The 19,362-nt window shown below is 36.9% G+C and overlaps 1 protein-coding gene across 6 annotated transcripts; it reads right to left on the bottom strand.

Moving 5' to 3' along the window:
* LOC111369885 (putative late blight resistance protein homolog R1B-14) lies at nucleotides 1-18,468 on the bottom strand. Of its 6 annotated transcripts, none has more exons than XM_022991594.1 (10): nucleotides 15,635-18,462; nucleotides 15,038-15,128; nucleotides 14,830-14,918; nucleotides 14,614-14,745; nucleotides 6,045-6,224; nucleotides 5,784-5,947; nucleotides 5,581-5,662; nucleotides 4,787-4,915; nucleotides 728-849; nucleotides 1-645 (listed from the first exon to the last, which is right to left on the bottom strand). In XM_022991594.1, exons 1-10 carry the CDS (start codon nucleotides 18,260-18,262, stop codon nucleotides 249-251), a joined length of 4,014 nt encoding a protein of 1,337 aa, XP_022847362.1. In that variant the 5' UTR covers nucleotides 18,263-18,462; the 3' UTR covers nucleotides 1-248. The 6 variants fall into 6 exon arrangements, 4 of the variants coding, with proteins under 4 accessions (XP_022847362.1, XP_022847365.1, XP_022847363.1 ...); XR_002698319.1 differs by having other exon boundaries at nucleotides 625-645; nucleotides 728-856; nucleotides 15,635-18,467; XM_022991597.1 differs by lacking the exon at nucleotides 5,784-5,947 and having other exon boundaries at nucleotides 6,045-6,088; nucleotides 15,635-18,463.
* Between the last annotated feature and the right edge of the window lie 894 nt (nucleotides 18,469-19,362).

Genomic DNA, 19,362 nt, shown 5'->3' with positions numbered 1-19,362 from the left:
TGCTCAAAATCTAATCCTTTATGTTGTCTGCATTAATCCATTAGTTTGTACCAAACATGCCTTAAAACTTTTTAGCAAAAACCAAATGAAATGATAAATTACTATATAATAAACAAACCCAGATTGTGGAACATCACTAAAAAAGTTAGCTGAAAGTCATGATAGGGTGTTTGGTTTAATATCAGAGTCCTCATCGTTACCATCCGTCCATCCCCATCCCCATCCTCATCATCATTATAATCCCCCTCCTACTCATCCTCATCCTCATCCTCATCCTCAGAGTCCTCGTCATCCTCATCATCGGCAGTCATCGTCACACCACCACCATCATCACTATCATCATCGTTGTCGTCCTCATCATTATTGCCCTCTTGATGCCAATACGTTACAAGTATCTTCACAGCAATTCGGCTTATTTTACTGTAGTCGTGAGTCTGGAGGTTCTTAATTTTCTGTAGACCCCCAGCATCTTCAATCATTTGAGCAAAGACATTCACATCTTCGGGGTTACCTTGGTTCTTTTCAGCTTCTCCAAGCTTCAGAATGTTCTCAAGGCCTTCCAAGCAGATTTTTATGACATGCACTTCGTTGGGATTAAATAGAAGATCGCACATTCGCTCTATACAACCCTCGTGCACCAGGAACCTGCCACAAAGATGAAGCATTAATACTCAACCTAAATGTACAATAAGCTACGAGAATATGACAATAGCTATGAAAAATTTACTTGATTTGCTGATTAGTTCCCTTAGTCGTCGCATTATAGATAACCTCACCAGCTGCTTTAAAAAAATCAGCATCTTGAAGCAGTTGGAGAAGAGGAGAAATAATACCAGCCTCAATCACAGCCTGTGTACTTGTTGGACAAATTGGTGCATTATATTCCCTTTAATACATGCATGATTTTATTTAATATTGACATGCAAATTATCAAATAAATTAGGTGCATGAAAAATAATTAAAATGACAATTTACTAACATTTAGGAAAATGCAGAAATTAGAGGAAGATAAAATAAAGCGAGGGTATGCAAATGCAAATCTCATTAAGGCGGATTTCGTCCCCTACACTGGTGCTAATAGGATCAAATGGACGTTTTAACTCCCAAAATACGATGGTTCTTTCAAATTTAAAATAGCATAATATTAATTTTTTCGAACGAACCAACACTTGATTATACTCTTTTAAAACAGAAGATATTGAATACTAAATATCGAACAGAAGACTCAAAAAGTAATCAGAAAATTATTTTGATATAATTTGGAGAAGGAAAGAACTCGAAATTAATTATTTGAAATTGATTAGGATTGAAGAAAATGAAATTAAGAGGATCCTATTTATAGATTTCATATATTTCTTCGAATGGTCACATTTTTTGACATAAATTATTTTAACCATTAAATCTCACCATTTCAAGATTGATATTCTAGATCGTACCTTTACCAACAATCATGACTTCTTGTTATGCACATTTGGCACTTGAAGAGTCGCATCCAATCGATGCCCCTATTAATGATTTTTTTTTCAACACATTTTATCTTTTTATATACCCTTAAATTCCAACAACCCCTAGCATGAATGGAAAAAGTCAACTCAAAACAAGAAAGACAAAGAAGAGTACAATTGAAATATAATGCATTAGGATCAGTAACTTTTGCTTTGAACTTTCCTTCATAAAAAACTATCGAACTCATTTGGCTAATCAGTCAATGCAATGTTTTGACCATTATTGCAAGTAAAGACAATGGGTCAAACACATTATATCTCATATCAAACTTTGATTCTCTATTGTGTTCATTATTTTAGCACTGAATCTCTTGGTTTTGCAAGTGTGATAGAGAATTTGCACGAGTAAAATTCTCATAAAACTGGCCAAGTTCACACTCACATAAGTGATATTGTATAAAGAGTACACTACAATACTCCACTTGTACTATTTACAAGATACAATCATCATTACAAGCATGAATTATCCCAACCAATATTTGGCAGGCAGTATTTATTTGCATCATAGAAATGTGAAGGAGTTAAAACTTCGAAGTGCTTTTCATTGAGTCAATCATAGCTAGTCCGTGAGATCTCCTATCACCAAGTCAGGTTTCCATTAAATTGATCCATTAATGTAGGCTTTATACACATTTTTCCTCGGTGCGCTCTAGATAACCTCTTTATAAGCGGATCCGGTAGGTTATCTTCCAATGAAACAGTCGGTATTATTTCACTCGAGAGTAGCTGCCAAATGATATTATGTCTACAATTTATATATCAAAACCTACCATTATACACGACATTCTATGCCAACATATTTTTAGCTAGCTATCTCAAACAAATGTTATAGCAAGCACAAATTCTCATAGATTAGAAAATCCTTAAAGTCGTCATGCTTCCTTCCAATTTTATTGAAAGCTCTATTTTCTTTCAATTCTCACATTGTATAGAGGATTTTCACGAAACAATTCCTCTCTCAATAATAAAACATATTTATTAGTAGATTTTGAATTCTGGATAAGACTCAACTTAGCAATATAATATTTGTCTGAGTATGCCTATAAAGTTCAATCATATCAATAATTGTGTTTATCTACTTGATAAACAATTTTATTCTACTTCCAGTCGGCATATAAAATTACTAGGAATGTCAATGTCATATAAAAGCCCATGCATTTTAATATTTAAGAATGTCAATTCACAAACTAAAAGTGAAAAGTCATCTTCTAAAAAAAAAAAAATTCCAGCCTCACCCAAGTTTAATTGGGCATGCAGATATGATCACATTTGTCAGATAGACCCAAATTGAGATCATGAGTTACACCACGTGGACGAGTCAAAAATTGTGCGAAACACACAATAATATGGAGAAATACTATCCTACAACTTTAGGGTACATATGAAATTAATCATATAGTGTGCAAAACTCCTTTAAAATTATGCCATATAAGCGAAAACACCCACATTCACTTTCTCTAAACCCATCAGCCTGGTGACGTTTCACCAGTGAGTTCCTAGTGGATACTGCCATTTCTTTTATCTTTGTGGTTGATAAATGAAATTCAAGAAATTGCACTTCTTAAAAGAAGAGACATGATGGTTAGCCACCAAATTTCAACGAGGGCAGTTAGAATACATATAACAGGCATTGCTTTATCCCCACCACAACCCCTTGCCACTACTCAAATTCTGTAATTAGAGAAGCATAAATAATTTCACTGCTAATGCATGCATCTTTTTAAATAGAACGAGTAGAAAATTAGAATCCAAATGCTTCAATATCTTTTTAGTTTACCAAGAAATTGAAGAAAAATTAAAGAGAAAGTTCTTTCACATACTTTTTCAATATACAGAACATATATACAATATCAATTCCAGAGTTAAGAATATGTTCTCATCATGCAATACAACATATAAGTAAACTAGCATTATATATGAACAATGCATAATAAAGTAATCGAGTAATATGAAAGAATAATCCACGAATAACAAAGTCAAAGAGCAAACACAAACTAAAACGGTGCATCCACATAAACTGATTTTGACCATCAGTATATAAATTAACATGAAAATCCATCTTAAGATTATTCGATAAATTGGTGCATAATTATATTCACATGCATGATTTAAGTTGTTATTAACATCCAAATTAGCGAATAATATTTTGACTTACCAAAATAAAAAATACGTGCACAAAAAATAAGTAAAATGACAACTCACTGACATTTAAAAAAAATGCGGAAATTAGAAGGAAATGAAATAAAGCGAGACGTGCTAATACAAATCTCCTTAAGACGGATTTCGCCCCCTGCACTAGTGCTAATAGGATCAAATGGACATTTATCTCCTAAGATACAATGCTTCTTTCAAAATTAATATAGTAAAATATATTTTGTTGGATGAACCAACACTTCACTATACTCTTTTAGAACGGAAGATATAGAATACAAAATATTGAACACGAAACTGAAAAATAATTAGAAAATTATTTTGACATAATTTGGATAAGGGAAGAATTAGAAATCAATTATTTGGAATTGATTAGAATTGGAGAAAATGGAATTAGGAGGAAATGGAATTAGGAGGGTCCAATACTTCAATTTATAGACTTTTATATATATCTTCGAATGGTCATATCTCTTGGCACAAATTAATTTTAACTCTTAGAAATCACAATTTCAATGGTCAGGTCTTGGGTTTACTCCCTAATGATCACCAGTTTGAGTCCACTCAGAATCACTGAGGTGAGTACCCGACTGTAAACTTTAAAGCGACGTGGAATTAGTCGAGGTACGCATGCGACACCCACGATCATCAAAAAATTAAAAAAAATCAAAACTTCAAGATTGATGGTCTAGATTGCATCTTTATCAAAGGTCATTACTCTTTGTTATGCACTTGAAGAGTCACACCCAATCGATGCACTTATTGAAGGCTTTTTCCAGTTCACACATTTTAATCTTTTTATATACCCTTAAATTCCAACAGTATTAAGATGGCATCTCCTCGACATCTTAATTTTGTAAGATAAACGGATTTAATGGAAGACTTCAAATTGCAAACAACAGAACAACTGTCGAATTCATCATAACAGAGTTACTAATACGAGAAAAATTTTTGAAAATTTTTTGAAGGACCGCAAATGGAAAAATCATCAATCTTGATGTTCAAAACAATAATTGACTGGTGGAAACTATAAACTTCTTTGCTGTAACATCATTCCTCGCCCTTCTCCAATTAGTATAAATGCATAGAGTAATGCGACAAAGCCAAAAGCTATTCCATAGTAATTTGCATACCTGAATATGATCTTTAGTCCGTCCAAAGATATTTGAAATGATATAACAAGTGGACTCCGTGACAATGATATTGGAATTTCGTGTCAACATTCTACACAGGCAATGAAGAGCCCCATTATCAATGATGACCTGGAAATCATTCAACAGAAGCAAGTTTGTAAAAAAGGTAAACACCGCTTGACGTCCTTAAGTACAGGGTTAGCATTGAACTTATTAGAGCTCTTAAAAATTGGTCAAAGATTATAAGGGTTAATTTCCCAGGATGATACTTGAAGTCACACACTTGGCATTTGCAAATTCAACTAATGAGTTTCAAATAGTAATTTTTGAATTTTGTACAGTTTTTGGATTCCTAGTGATGGTATGTGCTTCAAACGTATTATAAGCATTGTGCCAAAACTGAACATATATGGATCATGAATATGACAAAAACAATGAGGACTGAAGCCATTCTTCTAATGATTATTTAGCAATAGAAGCAACAAGAATGTATTTGTAAAATGAACATATCTGAACCATGAATGATCAAGCAATGCATTTTTGGCTTCGTTGACAAGGACACCCCTCTCTACCTAAGGTAAATATAACACATAATGACTGTTAAGTATGTAGACCATCGGAACTGCTAAAAGACAAAATGGCCTACCATATGAAACAAGCAAACAAAAGTTGGTTGTGAAATATAGTAGACATTTTATGGACTACCATTGGAAAGGTGAACATATCAAATAACAAATTAATGTGTTCCAAAGAAAGTTTTCTAATAAAGGTTAAGGACAAGAGTTAGCTGATACCTGAATCTGGGTATCATCTACATATGAAATAATATTATCAATGGTTCGCAGGGCAGGACGCGAAATATATGATTTACGATATCTGCGAACCACTAAACCAAATAAGCACGGGTATGAAGTTCAATAAGCAAAAGCAAAGCAAAAACTTAAAAAATAAAAAATAAATAAAAGGGAACTATATTAAATGGTATTATTTCACTGACTTTAAAAGGTCAAACAAACTAGGGAAAACACCAGCATCAATCACAGCTTGTTTTATATCCATTTTCCCACAAGTTAGATAGAATAGTGCCCTGCATGCATGCGTAAGGATCGTTTTATCATGTTCATGAATCAGCTGAGAAAGAGGTAGGATGGCAGATTTCACCTGCCAGTAATATTCAGAAGGAATTGGTTAAATATATAAAGGTCCAACATTATTGATATGCATTAAAATCGAACAAAAAACCAATTAGAAGACAAACCTGCTCGAACTGAGGCTTTCTCCGACAAAGAATAGACAATGTCTCTGTTGCCAAACGCATGATGGTTAGATTTGTTTTATCATTATATTGTGCCAATAAGGGCATTAACACTCCATAACTAAGGATAAGGTCACGAGAACTTGCTGAGCCATGGGCAATATTTCCCAACACCTCAAGTGCCTAAATTAAAAAGTTGAACATAGAGTCAAAAGCAGCCACAAAATAAAATTCAAAGTTCTTATTAGTCTTTTTCAATTTGTAAAAAGTTGGACGAGCATATCCCAAACATAGGGATGCTGTTATGTCATTCATTGTTAAAAGAAATTGCCCCTACTTGACTGAAGAAAACTTAAAAGGAACAATGTGATTTTTGGCACTACTTAAAAGACAGTTTTTCATCCCGGATCTGCAACTTGACACATGGGTGTTAGCCGTCACTGTTTCAACTCTAGTTGGGAAGGTTAGGTTTTAATCAATTTATATAAATTTGCATTCCTCTGGTTTTCTCCACTTCAGATTCGGAGACTGGTTTTCTCCACTTCATATTCAGAGAGCTTTTTCTTTTTGTTTTAGGTATTTTTCTTGAGCTAATATGAAATAGCTTCAATTTGGAGAGAGATTAAGAGATTAGGAGTGGAGTGATGCAGCACCAATATAACTATTGAATAGAAAATGAGAAAACCAAATAATAGGAAGAAGAGATTAGGGGAAGGGATGATAGAAGGGGAAGCACAGTAGAAGAAGGAGAAGAATAACGGAGAAGAGAGAAGAAATTCGCCACAAGCCACCAATAATTTTATTCATTCATCAACTGAAAATTACAAAGCAAAGTATGTTTAAATAGTAAAGCAAACCCTAACGAGATTGGGCCCGAGCCCATACAAGTCCAATTTTCTAAATAATAGTCCAAGAAAATAAATAAAGTTTAACTAGAAAATAAAATGCATAAATATTCGATGTCCTCATCAACTCTCCCGCGATTTGAGAAAACTCGACCCTGTCGAGTGGATATATCACTATAGGCTGTCGTCAATCTCCCAACCATAAGTTGAGTGGTTGGGCAAACTTCTTCCGGCGTCCGTAGAAATGTGTCAGTGGAGGTCTGAACCTGGTGTTCTCACCAACTTCCCTTGTGTGAACGGGAGGCGATCTAGGTCAAGGAAGATCCTGCTGACTCTGATAAAGCTCCAATAAATCTGGATCTAATTGCTGTAGTGTCTCTCTGGAGATCTATGTACAATCAGAATATGGTCGACAAACCCAATGAACGAGGAAGCGCTGAACCTCTCCATCATTAATAAACACAATTTCTTCATCTAAAATAACATCAATTTTATCTATGTGTGTTGTGATAGGTGGTAGTGGGTTAGAAGTGGCCAAATAGTCGGGATCAAGGTCCACAAAAGGAGGTAACAAAGGATCATCTGAGGGAATGAAATGACCTTTATAAGCTACTAGGTCCTTAATATTGAAAGTAGAGTGATAACCAAGATGTGGTGGAATGTTAACAACATATGCATTTGGACAACTTGCTTTAAAATTTTAAAAGGAACTACTGGCTTGCAATTTGGAGGCAGGTCATGTAGACGCCGCTCTGGCCTAATGCGAACCATAATGTAATTCCTAACGTTAAACTCAATATGTCGTCTATACAAATCAGCTTGGAGTTTATATCTTTCATTACTAGCTTCAGGTTGTTTATTGATCTCAATATGCAAATCACGAAGATGATGTGCAAATGCTTCGGCTGACGCTAACACTCTAGCCTGTGAGGACATAGGGATGAGATCTAACGGTTTCCTAGGCTTGTACCCATAAACGGCTTCAAATGGACTCATACCTAATGAACGATTTATGGAGCTATTATACTCAATTTGAGCTACAGGAAGGATCAAATCCCAATTTCGAAGGTTTTCCCAGACCAGACAATGTAATAGGTTACCAAGATTTCGATTAACTACTTCAATTTGACCGTCAGTCTGAGGGTGGTAAGCCATAGAAAATTTCAATTTGGTACCCATCTTTTGCAACAAAATCATCCAAAAATGGCTAGTGAAATGAACATTCCTATCGGACATAATGACCTTAAGAAGCCCATACAATTTAACAATCTCATTAAAGAACAACATGGTCACCTTAGACGCATCTGAGGTCTTGCTACAGGGGATAAAATGAGCCATTTTCCAAAAAAAGATCAACAACCACAAAAATAGAATCATGTTTCTTGGAGGTGCGTGAAAGGCCTAATACAAAATCCATACTAACATCTTGCCAAGGACAATTGGGGACGAGAAGAGGGGTGTATAAGCCTGTGTTTTGCATCTTTTGTTTGCTCAATTGACAAGTGTTACATGTACTAACAATCTTAGCCACATCTTTCTTTAAGCTAGGCCAATAGAATTGGCGTTCAACTTCCTCTATGTTCTTATCACGTCCAAAGTGACCGGCTAACCCTCCCGCATGAACTTCCCACACTATGAAATCTCGTACTGAAGTTCGAGGGATGCACAATTTATTGGCTCGAAAGAGATAACCCTCCTCAAGTTGGAAGCCATATGTGGTGCTTGAATGTCCCCTTTGCAAATCGAAAAAGATATCCTTAAAATCGGGACATGCCTCGTAATCCTTCTTAAGCCTTTCAAAATCAATGACCTTGACACTCATGATCGACAATAGGGAGACACGACGACTTAATGCATCAGCTGCTTGGTTTTCCACGCCCTTCTTGTGTTTTAAAACAAATAAATAGGCCTGCAAATATTGAATCCAACGACCATGCCCAGAGCTTAATCTTTTCTAGGAGTTGAGGTAACTGAGGGCCTCGTGGTTCGAATAAAGGACAAATCCCTGGGGCAACAAGTAGTGGCACCAATAGCGCAAAGCCTGGACCACCTCATATAGTTCCTTATCATAAGTTGAGTACCATTGTTTGGCTTCATTTAACTTCTCACTGAAGTAGGCAACAAGATGACGATCCTGACTCAAGACTCCGCCTATACCTACCCCAAAGGCATCACATTCAACTTCAAAGACCTTGGAAAAGTCGGGAAGACAAATGATAGGAGCCTCCGTCATTCGCTTCTTGACCAACTTAAAGGCCTTAGCCGTCTCTTGTGTCCAATGAAACTCCCCTTTCTTCATGCACTCCGTGATAGGCGCCATAATAGTGCTAAACCCCTTGACAAAGCTACGGTAAAATGTAGCTAAGCCGTGAAAGCTCCTGACATCATGAATATCTTTAGGCTCAAGCTAGTCAATAATCGTCCGAACCTTAGTAGGGTCAGCAGATACCCTTGTCAAAGAGACAATGAACCCCAGAAAAATGACTGTATCGGTGAAGAAAGAGCACTTCTTGACGTTAGCATACAGATTAGTTGCACAACAGGTAGAACAAACTTGTGTGAGGTGATCACTGTGTTGCTCCTTAGTCTTACTATAGATGAGAATGTAATCAAAGTAGACAACAAGAAACTTGCCCATGAAAGGTCGAAGAGTTTGTGTCATTACTCGCATAAAGGTACTTGGCGCATTAATTAGCCCAAAAGGCATGACCAACCATTCATAAAGACCATCTTTTGTTTTAAACGCGGTCTTCCACTCATCACCTGGGTGAATTCTAATCTGATGGTATCCACTCTTTAGATCGATCTTCGAAAAGATTGTCGCACGAACCATCATATCTAGCATATCATCAAGGCCGGAAATGGAAAAACGATACTTTACCATGATCCTATTGATAGCGCGACTATCCACACACATTCTCCAAGAACCATCTTTTTTTGGCGTCAATAAGGCGGGGACAACACACGGGCTTAAACTCTCACGAATGAATCCTTTGTAAAGGAGATCATCCACTTATCTTTGGAGTTCAACGTGCTCGGTAGGATTCATCCTATAATGAGGTAAATTTGGAAGGGATGCCCCTAGGACGAAATCTATGGCATGTTGAATGTCCCTTAGAGGAGGTAGATGATCAAGTAGGTCCTCCGGAAAGACATCTCAAATCTCTTGAAGGATCGGCTGAACTTCAGCAGGGCTCTCTATTGTGGAGTTAGATGAAACCTCCATGACTACCAATAGAACTATTGAATAGAAAGCGAGAAAACCAAATAATAGGAAGAAGAGATTAGGGAAAGGGATGACAGAAGGGAAAGCCTAGTAGAAGAAGGAGAAGAATAATGGAGAAGAGAGAAGGAATTCGCCACAAGCCACCAATAATTTTATTCATTCATTAACTGAAAATTACAAAGTAAAGTATGTTTAAATAGTAAAGCAAACCCTAACGAGATTGGGCCCGAACCCATACAAGTCCAATTTTCTAAATAATAGTCCAAGAAAATAAAAAAAGTTTAACTAGAAAATAAAATACATAAACATTCGATCTCCTCATCATGGAGTTTCCCACTGGGCGTATATCTTCCATGTGTCATCAACTTGTAAACTATAGCGATAGTACTCCTAGTGCAGATTGAGTTCATCTTCCAGCTCTATGGACGTTACATCAATACATTGAATAATGCTATGTGTTGAATAGTGTTCATCATCGGTCTACTCGACCCATTAATTGAACCTATAATTTAATGTTACCTATGTAGCATTACTCCAGCATATTGGTCTTTATTCTTTCTTGGTGTGGGTGTGTATTTTGTATGATTTAGATTTGACTGCAATCCTTCAATATTTACAATGCGATAAGGTGTTTATACGCACTTATACGTGATACTTAAACTTGATAAATAATTTATATTTGAGTCAATTCCTACATAATTTACTTACGATATGATAATTGTAGGTAAAAACCAATTAGAAAGAGTTCGTACAAAAAAAAGGAAGGTTTTTAGCTAATTTATAGTTGATTTGGAGCAAATGAAGATTAACCGGATTGCACAGAGGACCAATAATGAGCATTAAGAGAGAAATAGGAGGAATGTTGCAGGTTTCTAAAGTGAAATTCAACTTATATGAAGTTTGGAGACTAATTTGCACACTTCTGGAATTTAAGAAAGACTACTTACGGAAGATTGTTGAGGTTTCGAAACAATCTAGAAGCTTTTGGAAATTGTGAGATCAGATATTGAAGAATTGGAGTGAAAAGGATCAAAATTGGACAAAATGTTGAAATAGAGACCAAAGTGCAACGTACGAAAATAAAAGGAATAACTTGGACATGTTAAATAGTGAAAGGACCAAAATTGACGAGATAAAAAGTTGGAGGATCAAAATGAAAAAGGCTAAAAGTTCAAAAACTTGGTTTACAATTTAATGTTGAAAAGTGAAAAATAATAATAAAAGCTTGAAAAATGGTTACATTGTTGTTCGAACCAGTCCGATGGGACAAAAGTTTTTGTTGTTTCTACTTTTCTTGATTCGTTTTGTCTTTTAGAAGCACAAATCTCAAAGCATTTTTACCACTATATAAGGACTTATTTTTTATAAAATTAAGGGAAAAAATGTTCCAAAAGCCAAAAATAAGAGAAAAGTTAAAGGAAAAAATAGGTTTTTCAAGATTTGGCGTGGAAGAAGACGATTCTTGGTGAAAAGTCTTCAAAATTTTCTCATTTTTTCTTTTAACTTGGTCATGTACTATATTTCTTTCTTGTATGTCTCTTCTTCCATGATGTGTAATTTAATTAATACTTACAATAAATGTTGTAAGTCATCTAATCTCAATATTGGAAAGTGATAACGAACTGTTATTTTGTTGATGGCTTTGCTATCTATACACATTCGATAACTCTCATCTTTCTTTGGCACTAGAAGTGCGGGGACTGCACATAGGCTGATGCTATCTCTGATGTAACCTTTCTCCACCAACTCCTCTACCTGTCTCCTCAACTCTTCATGTTTTACTAGGTTCATTCGATAATGTGGGCGATTAGGAAGCGACGTGCCAGGTAGTAAATCAATCCGATGTTGCATATCCTGCAAAGTTGGAAGACCCTGTGGAAGGTCATCTGGGAACATTGTGAAATTCAAACACCAAAGCGGCAGCTTTAGGGTGAAGACCCACCCCCTCGGCTGCCATAGGAATTGTTGACACTCCCGTCGCCCCAGTTCCCACTAACAACAATACAACACCTTCCGTTAACATCTCACGCATAAACAAGGATCGGGAAAGTATCCCCTGCCGAAGACATACAATGAGTGTCTTTGAAGGGTAGTAGTACAATCTTTTTACCCGAAAAGGTGAACGTTTACGCGTTTCGATGCCTTCAAGACACACATCCCTATCAAACTGCCAAGGACGACCTAACAACAGATGACACACGTCTATAGGCACCAAATCACACAAAACACTATCACAATACGCACTGCCAATAGAGAAAGATACCAACACATGTCTAGTAACATAATTTCATTACTTCGTCTCAACCATGCTAGGCTATAAAGAGCAGGGTGAGGTTCGGTGCTTAACTACAGCTTCTGCATGGCGACTTAAATATCACATTTTCACAACTGCCCGAATCAATGATGAACCTGCATACCTTCCCTCCAACGGTACATGTGGACACAAAAATGTTGTTTCACTGCAAGTCCTCAAATGACCCCTTAGGCGTAAGGCACACCGGCTGCACCACCAAAAGAGGCCCCGTGTCACCTGCATGCACAACTTTGGTCTCTTCTTCTTCATTCACCACATGAACATCAATTTATGTTGCCCCTCCGAGGAACAAGCCTGGGCATGACTATCCTTGGGATGGACAGTCCTTCTTCAAATGACCAAAGCCACCCTAACCAAAACACTGAATACCACATCCTTGTCCACCAAAAAGAGCCCAACCATTTGGACTAACGGTTGGAAAAGCCACTGGTTGAGTGCTCCGATCAGCGACTCAACCCCTAGATGTATGGGACGGACCAGATGTGGGATTTGGGACAAATGGTCGACCCCTACCTCCAGATGGACCTCCAGAAATACCTACTATAGAACGACGTAGTTGCTAAGTTTCAGCTTGAAGTACACGCTGATGAGCCTCCGAAACAGATACCAACGAAAACATAGTAAGAATGTCTTGGAAATTCAACCGTAGGCCACCAATGTAGCATGCCACCAACTGGTCTTCTGACTCTCCCATATCATTTCTTGCTATTAATTGGTAAAACTTTGTGGAATAAGCATCTACAGAATGATTGTCTTGCTTTAAATTTTGTAAATGTTGATATAAGGTCTTGGCGTAATTTTAGGGAAAAATGCCGCCTTCAACTATTTCTTCATTTTTTTCCACAATTAGATTTTCGCCTTACCCTGACGGATCCGATTCTGCTTTAGTTGCTGCTACCAAGCAGTAGCGCAACCACGCAAATGGGTCGCCACCAAAGGTACCCTTCTATTATCGGGGCACTTCTTTGTAATATAAAATCTCCTCTATTGCCGCTAGCCAATCGAGGAATTCATCCACCTCTATCCCACCGTGAAACTCGGGTATATCAACCATGATTCCGAATTCTCAACGCTGAAACGCGTCCTGCTGTTGCACACGAGGCTGTTGAACGCGATCGTCATGTGCCTCCCATAAGGTCTTCTCATCCGACCTCTCACCTAATTCATATCCAACTTTCCCATCACTCACTGGGACATGACGTTGGGGAACATGAGGTGTTCCGTTCTGCACAACCTCCGCCGCCCACATCATAAATTGATCAAATCGAACTGTTAACACTGCGACTTGGTTACACAGATCTGTAACTTCATCAATCTAGCCACCACAACCAGCATGCCCTCTTCCACGAACCATGCTCTGATACCAAATGATGGAGATCAAATCTACATACATACGATAATAACTCAAACTGATTGAACTCAAAAAATCAACGTTTTTCTTATTTCATGAACAATAAAAAAATCCTAGGAGGTGTTTTCAGAGCCTAAAATACGAAAAGAACAAATAACTTACTGAGCCAGCAGTCCATTAATGGGCTAGGCTATAAAGCGGAAATAACAAATACTGAAAATAATAAATTAAGAAACTGTAAATGCTGTTTGACACAGTAAACGAATTCAAATGGTCAAAATCCATCATATATTACAACAAAGCGGTGAGTTCACTCAGAATCATCGCGAGCTTTCCAAAATGGGGTTATAGGCCCAAAGCGGACACTATATGCGAAAGTTATGCCAATTTCTTCGAACGCTGACCATCCAAGTCTTCCATGTACGCAATGGTCTGTTCCTCCACACGAACCTCATCACTTTTACTGTGTATTATTAATTAAATTCTTTGGTGATTGAATACTTTTGATTAAAGCACATCTGGAATCGCATAGAGACATGAGTTTACTTAATTCAATGGAATCGATTTTAACTCGAAAGGAGTAAATAAATTACTTTAGAAGAATTCGATCAAGTAAGCATAATTAACTATTGCTGGGATTTGGTAACTGACATTAAAGAGATAATAATGATGAACTCGTGAATCCTTCATACATCAAGTAAAACTGTAAATATTCTATTTGTGACATTTTTCATTATTTTAATCAAGTGGTCCTCGTGTAAAGATTCTTAAGTCCACTTCAATACTTATTTGATAGACATCTTACACTTGCAATAAAATCACAACACAACACCTACCTCTTTGCGAAGTCCATTAACGGGAGAACTAAGAAGACTGGCCATCATGGGAACTGCACCTTGTTCAATTAGGATGTTGATGTTGTCAGATGAACGTACTAAAAATTTTTTGATAGCCGCCACTACCGCAAACTAAGAAATGAATAACTCAATTTATTTAGCAGTTGAAACATATGAAATAAAAAAAGAGAAGCAATTAAAAGCACAAATTTAAACCTGAAGCATTAGGTGATCATCTCCACCATAATTCTCGAGGAGTCGAGAAACAATTCCAGATATTAATTTTTTCGATGGTGGATTCATGCCTGTGGAAACAAATTAATTGAAACCAGATGGAATCAGAGATATAAGAGAAAATAGCTTAAACAGTAAAAAGATTTATATCGAATTAATTGGCTTCAGGAAGAGTAAATTAAATGATTACCATTAATAAGCCTACTTAGCAGAGGACAGGCTTGCAATTCGTTGCCATTTGACTCAAGATTAGCTATAAATTCAGCCCCCAATCCCTCGCTCTGTTTCAATTGGAAGAAATTAATAATGAAGTTTACATAACAGTTTCTATATACTAGTTCTACTCGATTATATTTGTCCCACGTAATTACTTGCAAGATCTATTTCATTATGCAAAAAGACACATTTTTCTTTCAAATTTGGTTTCTAAGAGAGGATTTCTGTCTTCCTTTTATATTTCTGTAACTAAAATGTGGTGAAATTATCATATATAAGCTACAGTTGAAGTCATGCTCGCTGAAGCCAGCGGTTGCTGAATTATGAGGTCAGAGCAGAGTCATCACCTTTCTGTTCAAGGGTGAAGGAGCATGCTAGGGAACCTTTTGGATATATTTATGGAGAATATGAAAAAGATATGGACTTCTCGATGATAATAAATTTACAAAATTCCCTTTAAGTAGCAAGAATGAACAAAAAATGGTCATGCTTGCTAAAATTTCATTATAAGGATCTATCGAAATGATCAGACACAAGCAACAGTAAGTATGGCTCAAGGAATCGCTTTTACCTGTTGATGGTTGAACTTGTGGCATGTCTCAAGGACACGAACTTGAATATCATTTCCGAACTCCTCTTGTTCTTCTTGTATCTGCTTTGCTGAAGTCACAACTGAAGGGCTAGCATCATCCAAGTCAATGATTTGAAGAGTTGGTATATCCCCAATGCTACGAGGGATCTCCTTTAGTTTGAAACAGCCCCTAAGCATTAGGCACTCAAGGCTTCTGAAGTTAGCGTTACTGGCTCTCCATTGCTCTAGAAAATTAGTTCTAAGTAGCAGAAATTTTAGTTTGCGAAATTCTCCTTCGGTTGGCTCCCATTCTAGCCTCCCATTGCTCCCAAAGCCATTATTTAGCAGTTTGAGCACTTCAAGGTTGGGCATTGAACCAACAATAGTCATGTGTTTCCAAGCAATTTTGCAACTCACTAAAGTTAACTTTTTGATATTTGGTGGGAAAGTAAAATTTATAGGAACTCTAACACGTTCATCTACACTTATAATTTTCAAGGTCTCAAGTCGAGGAAGATTAACCAGAATACCTAAAGAAATCGTATCATACTTGCCATTCAAAATTCCTAACTTGTTTAGATTTGGAAGTCTTTCAAAGACATCCTTGGTACAGCTAGAACCACTCACTTTCAAAAGTGTTAAAAGATTTCCTAGAACAAAATTCTCCCCAGCTATTGGTGATCTAGTAGGGCATGGCAAATAACACTTCCCGATCAGGAGATGCCTTAATTGTGTCATCCTCCATATCTCCTCTGGTAGATGTACATCGTAACTATCTACAATTAAGGTCTGTAGATGCCCAAGAAAATCAGGTAATGTTTTAGGCACGGAAACTTCCCCATAACGGGGGAAAGCAAGGTACCTTAAGTGAACTAATTTTATTTCTCCAAACGGGAAACCCTCTTCATATTGTTTGGAATCCAACACCCTAAGCAGTGGAAAAAGTTTTCCATCAACTAATTCATAAATCTGGTTTTCGTCTAGGTCTTTAGGGAATATGAGGCCGTCTTCAGAAAATGAAATTAAAATAGAATGGACTGATGGCAAGGATCCCATGGACTGGAAACATTTGAATTCCTCGTGAAGAATATCTGGATGAATGCACAAGCGACGTGAATACTTTATGCTTTCAGCAAAAATGTCATCTTTATCTCTGAAATGAATAACCTTCTCCTCCTGGGCTTTCTTTAAGCATAGGTCCCTTAACATATCATGGATGCCACAGGTTTTTATCTTTCCTACAGGACTCTTCTTACTAATCATAATAAGATTTCTGGAAATTAGGTCACCCAAACATTCCTCTGCCACTTCTTCCAATTTCTTACCTCTGACTGGTTTTAGAAATCCCTCTGCAACCCATAACTTGATGAGTTTGGAGACACGAATTTCATCATCTTCTGGAAAAACTCCCATATAGAGAAAGCATGCTTTTAGATAATGAGGCAAGTAATCATAACTTAGAGATAGTATTTCTGAGCAGTTTGCATCTGTTGTAGTTACTACTGACTTGATATTTTGTGCAACATACTCCCAGTGGTCTTTCGTCCTGTTGGCGTTGGAAAGGTGACCACCAATCACGACAAGGGAAAGTGGAAGTCCTTTACAATTCTCTGAAATCTCCTTTCCTGCTTCCTCCAGTTCGATAGGGCAAGAATCTTCCCCAAACACCTCCCGACGAAGTAAATTCCAACTGTCAGTCGCATTCAGAAATTGCATTTGATGGGAATGGTGAGAGGAGTCAACCACACTCGACAGGCGTGAGGTCAACATGATCCGACTTCCCTCCATGTCGTCTGGAAATATCTTTCTCAAAGAATCCCAAGCTTCAGTAGTCCAAATGTCATCTATCACGATGAGATACCTCTGACCTTTTAAACTTTTATATAGACACTCTTTTAATATTTCAGTTCTGTTCTCTCGATGCATTTCATCACTGAGTTGTTTCATGGAATCCAGAAGGCTCAGCAAGACTTCTCGTTCACGATATTCTTGAGAAATTGACACCCAGGCACGATTGTCAAAATGATGTTCAATGTGTGGATGATTGTAAACATTTCTAGCAAGTGTGGTCTTGCCAATGCCTCCCATGCCTGTAACTTGGATAATTTGAAGAGCAGGCTGATATCCAGTAAGTTGATCAATTATTTCCATCAAATCTTCACGAAACCCGACCGTATCACTCCTGCCGCTTGAAGCAAGTCTTGATGGACCGGTTGGCAAACAAGTCCTCTGGCTCTGGTGCAGATCTGTTGCACCCCACAATACCTTAAGATCGGCCGCCTTTCTCTTAATGGAATCAATTTCATCTGCTACTATCTCAAATTTTTCACAAAAAGTTTGGTCTCTGATTTGTCTTTCTTTTAAACCTTCCTGATCAAAATTCTTCGATATATATAATTCGAAGATATCTGCAGCTTTGCGCACTGCATCTCGAATTTCTCTTTCCAAAATTTGTATTTCCCCGCTCCTTCTCTTGAAAGAATCATCCAGAAAATCTAGTGTGAAATTCAACTTTTCCTGGAGAGATTTAATTTGCTGGTCCTGAAGAGGAGTCTGATGTTGTTGTAGATGAGGATTTGACATCTGCTCCAGAATCCCATTGAGATATATTACAGCAGCATAAGCCATATTTGATTTTTTCACAGAATCTGATCAAGAGATAATATCACGAAATCGTAACAAGTGGTGGTTCTGTGAGTTGTGGTGGAGGAATTGAGAGAAGGGAAGGGATGAAGAAGATTAAAGAGAGAGAGAGAGAGAGAGAAAGGAGGGGGATCGGGATGGGGATGGGGATTTGATTGCAAGCGCAAGAGAAAAGTATTACAATGACGTGCCTAACAAGGTTTGTGCTTCGAGAAGGGCTCCACCATGTGAGGGTGCAAACATCTTTATATACATTTTTATGTGCAAAAAATTATGTAGAAATAGATTTATCCGCCTAACAAAGTGGTTATCATGTGAGTACGCATCTTTTGTACATTAAAAAAATAAAAAATAAAAATAGATGAATAAATTGCACGTTTAGTATCCAACTTTTTACACCTCTTGTAAAATTGTTCTCTAATTTAAATTTTGAACTTTTAAGTCCAATGAAAGAGATGTTCACGATCTAACAAAGATAAGAAAAATCTATACTCGTGAAAGTATTTGGATGTCTGTGGACTGGAAAAAAGACTCAATCTTCATTTTTCACCGCTTTGACACCTTCTCTTTTTTATTTAGTTACCTGTCAAAAACGATTATTTCGTTAGTTGTCAAAAAAATTCTGTTGTATTAAAGTGAAACAGAAATAAATATCCGAACCAGTTTTGCCTTGGAACTCGACTATTAAACTTTCAAAGAGAATAAATTAAATCCTATACATCAATATATCGAACAAATAAAATTTTTTAACGATCTAATTTAATGTAAAAACCTCTACTAAAAATATAAAATTTTATAACATCACTACCTAAGGCGCATTCACTTATATGTAGATAACGTTGATCAAAAAACGAATAACTATAATTGAATTGAGTCTCATTGTGTTTCAATTTCTGTCAAGAAAAGATGGGAGTTGGACAAATATAAAACTATCAATAACCCCATAACACGTTATTCTGATTATTTAATAATAACTTTTTTGACCTGACCTGTCCCGAATCACCCTCGTGGACCAGAAACGTGACATGCGCCGACGATAAATGCTGACAAATGTCAAATCTAACGCCAAGACTGACTATGAATTA

This window comes from Olea europaea, chromosome 20 (assembly GCF_002742605.1).
Source record: "Olea europaea var. sylvestris chromosome 20, O_europaea_v1, whole genome shotgun sequence".
Classification (NCBI taxonomy): domain Eukaryota; kingdom Viridiplantae; phylum Streptophyta; class Magnoliopsida; order Lamiales; family Oleaceae; genus Olea; species Olea europaea.
This window is presented reverse-complemented; position numbering and strand designations above follow the sequence as displayed.

Excerpts from the sequence above, each read along its gene's own strand:
- LOC111369885 (XM_022991594.1), bottom strand. The coding sequence starts at position 18,262 with ATGGCTTATGCTGCTGTAATATATCTCAATGGGATTCTGGAGCAGATG. Across the intron at positions 14,919-15,037 it reads GCTAAGTAGGCTTATTAATG|GCATGAATCCACCATCGAAA; the intron begins GTAATCATTTAA and ends TTGTTTCCACAG. Across the intron at positions 850-4,786 it reads GGACTAAAGATCATATTCAG|GCTGTGATTGAGGCTGGTAT; the intron begins GTATGCAAATTA and ends ACAAGTACACAG.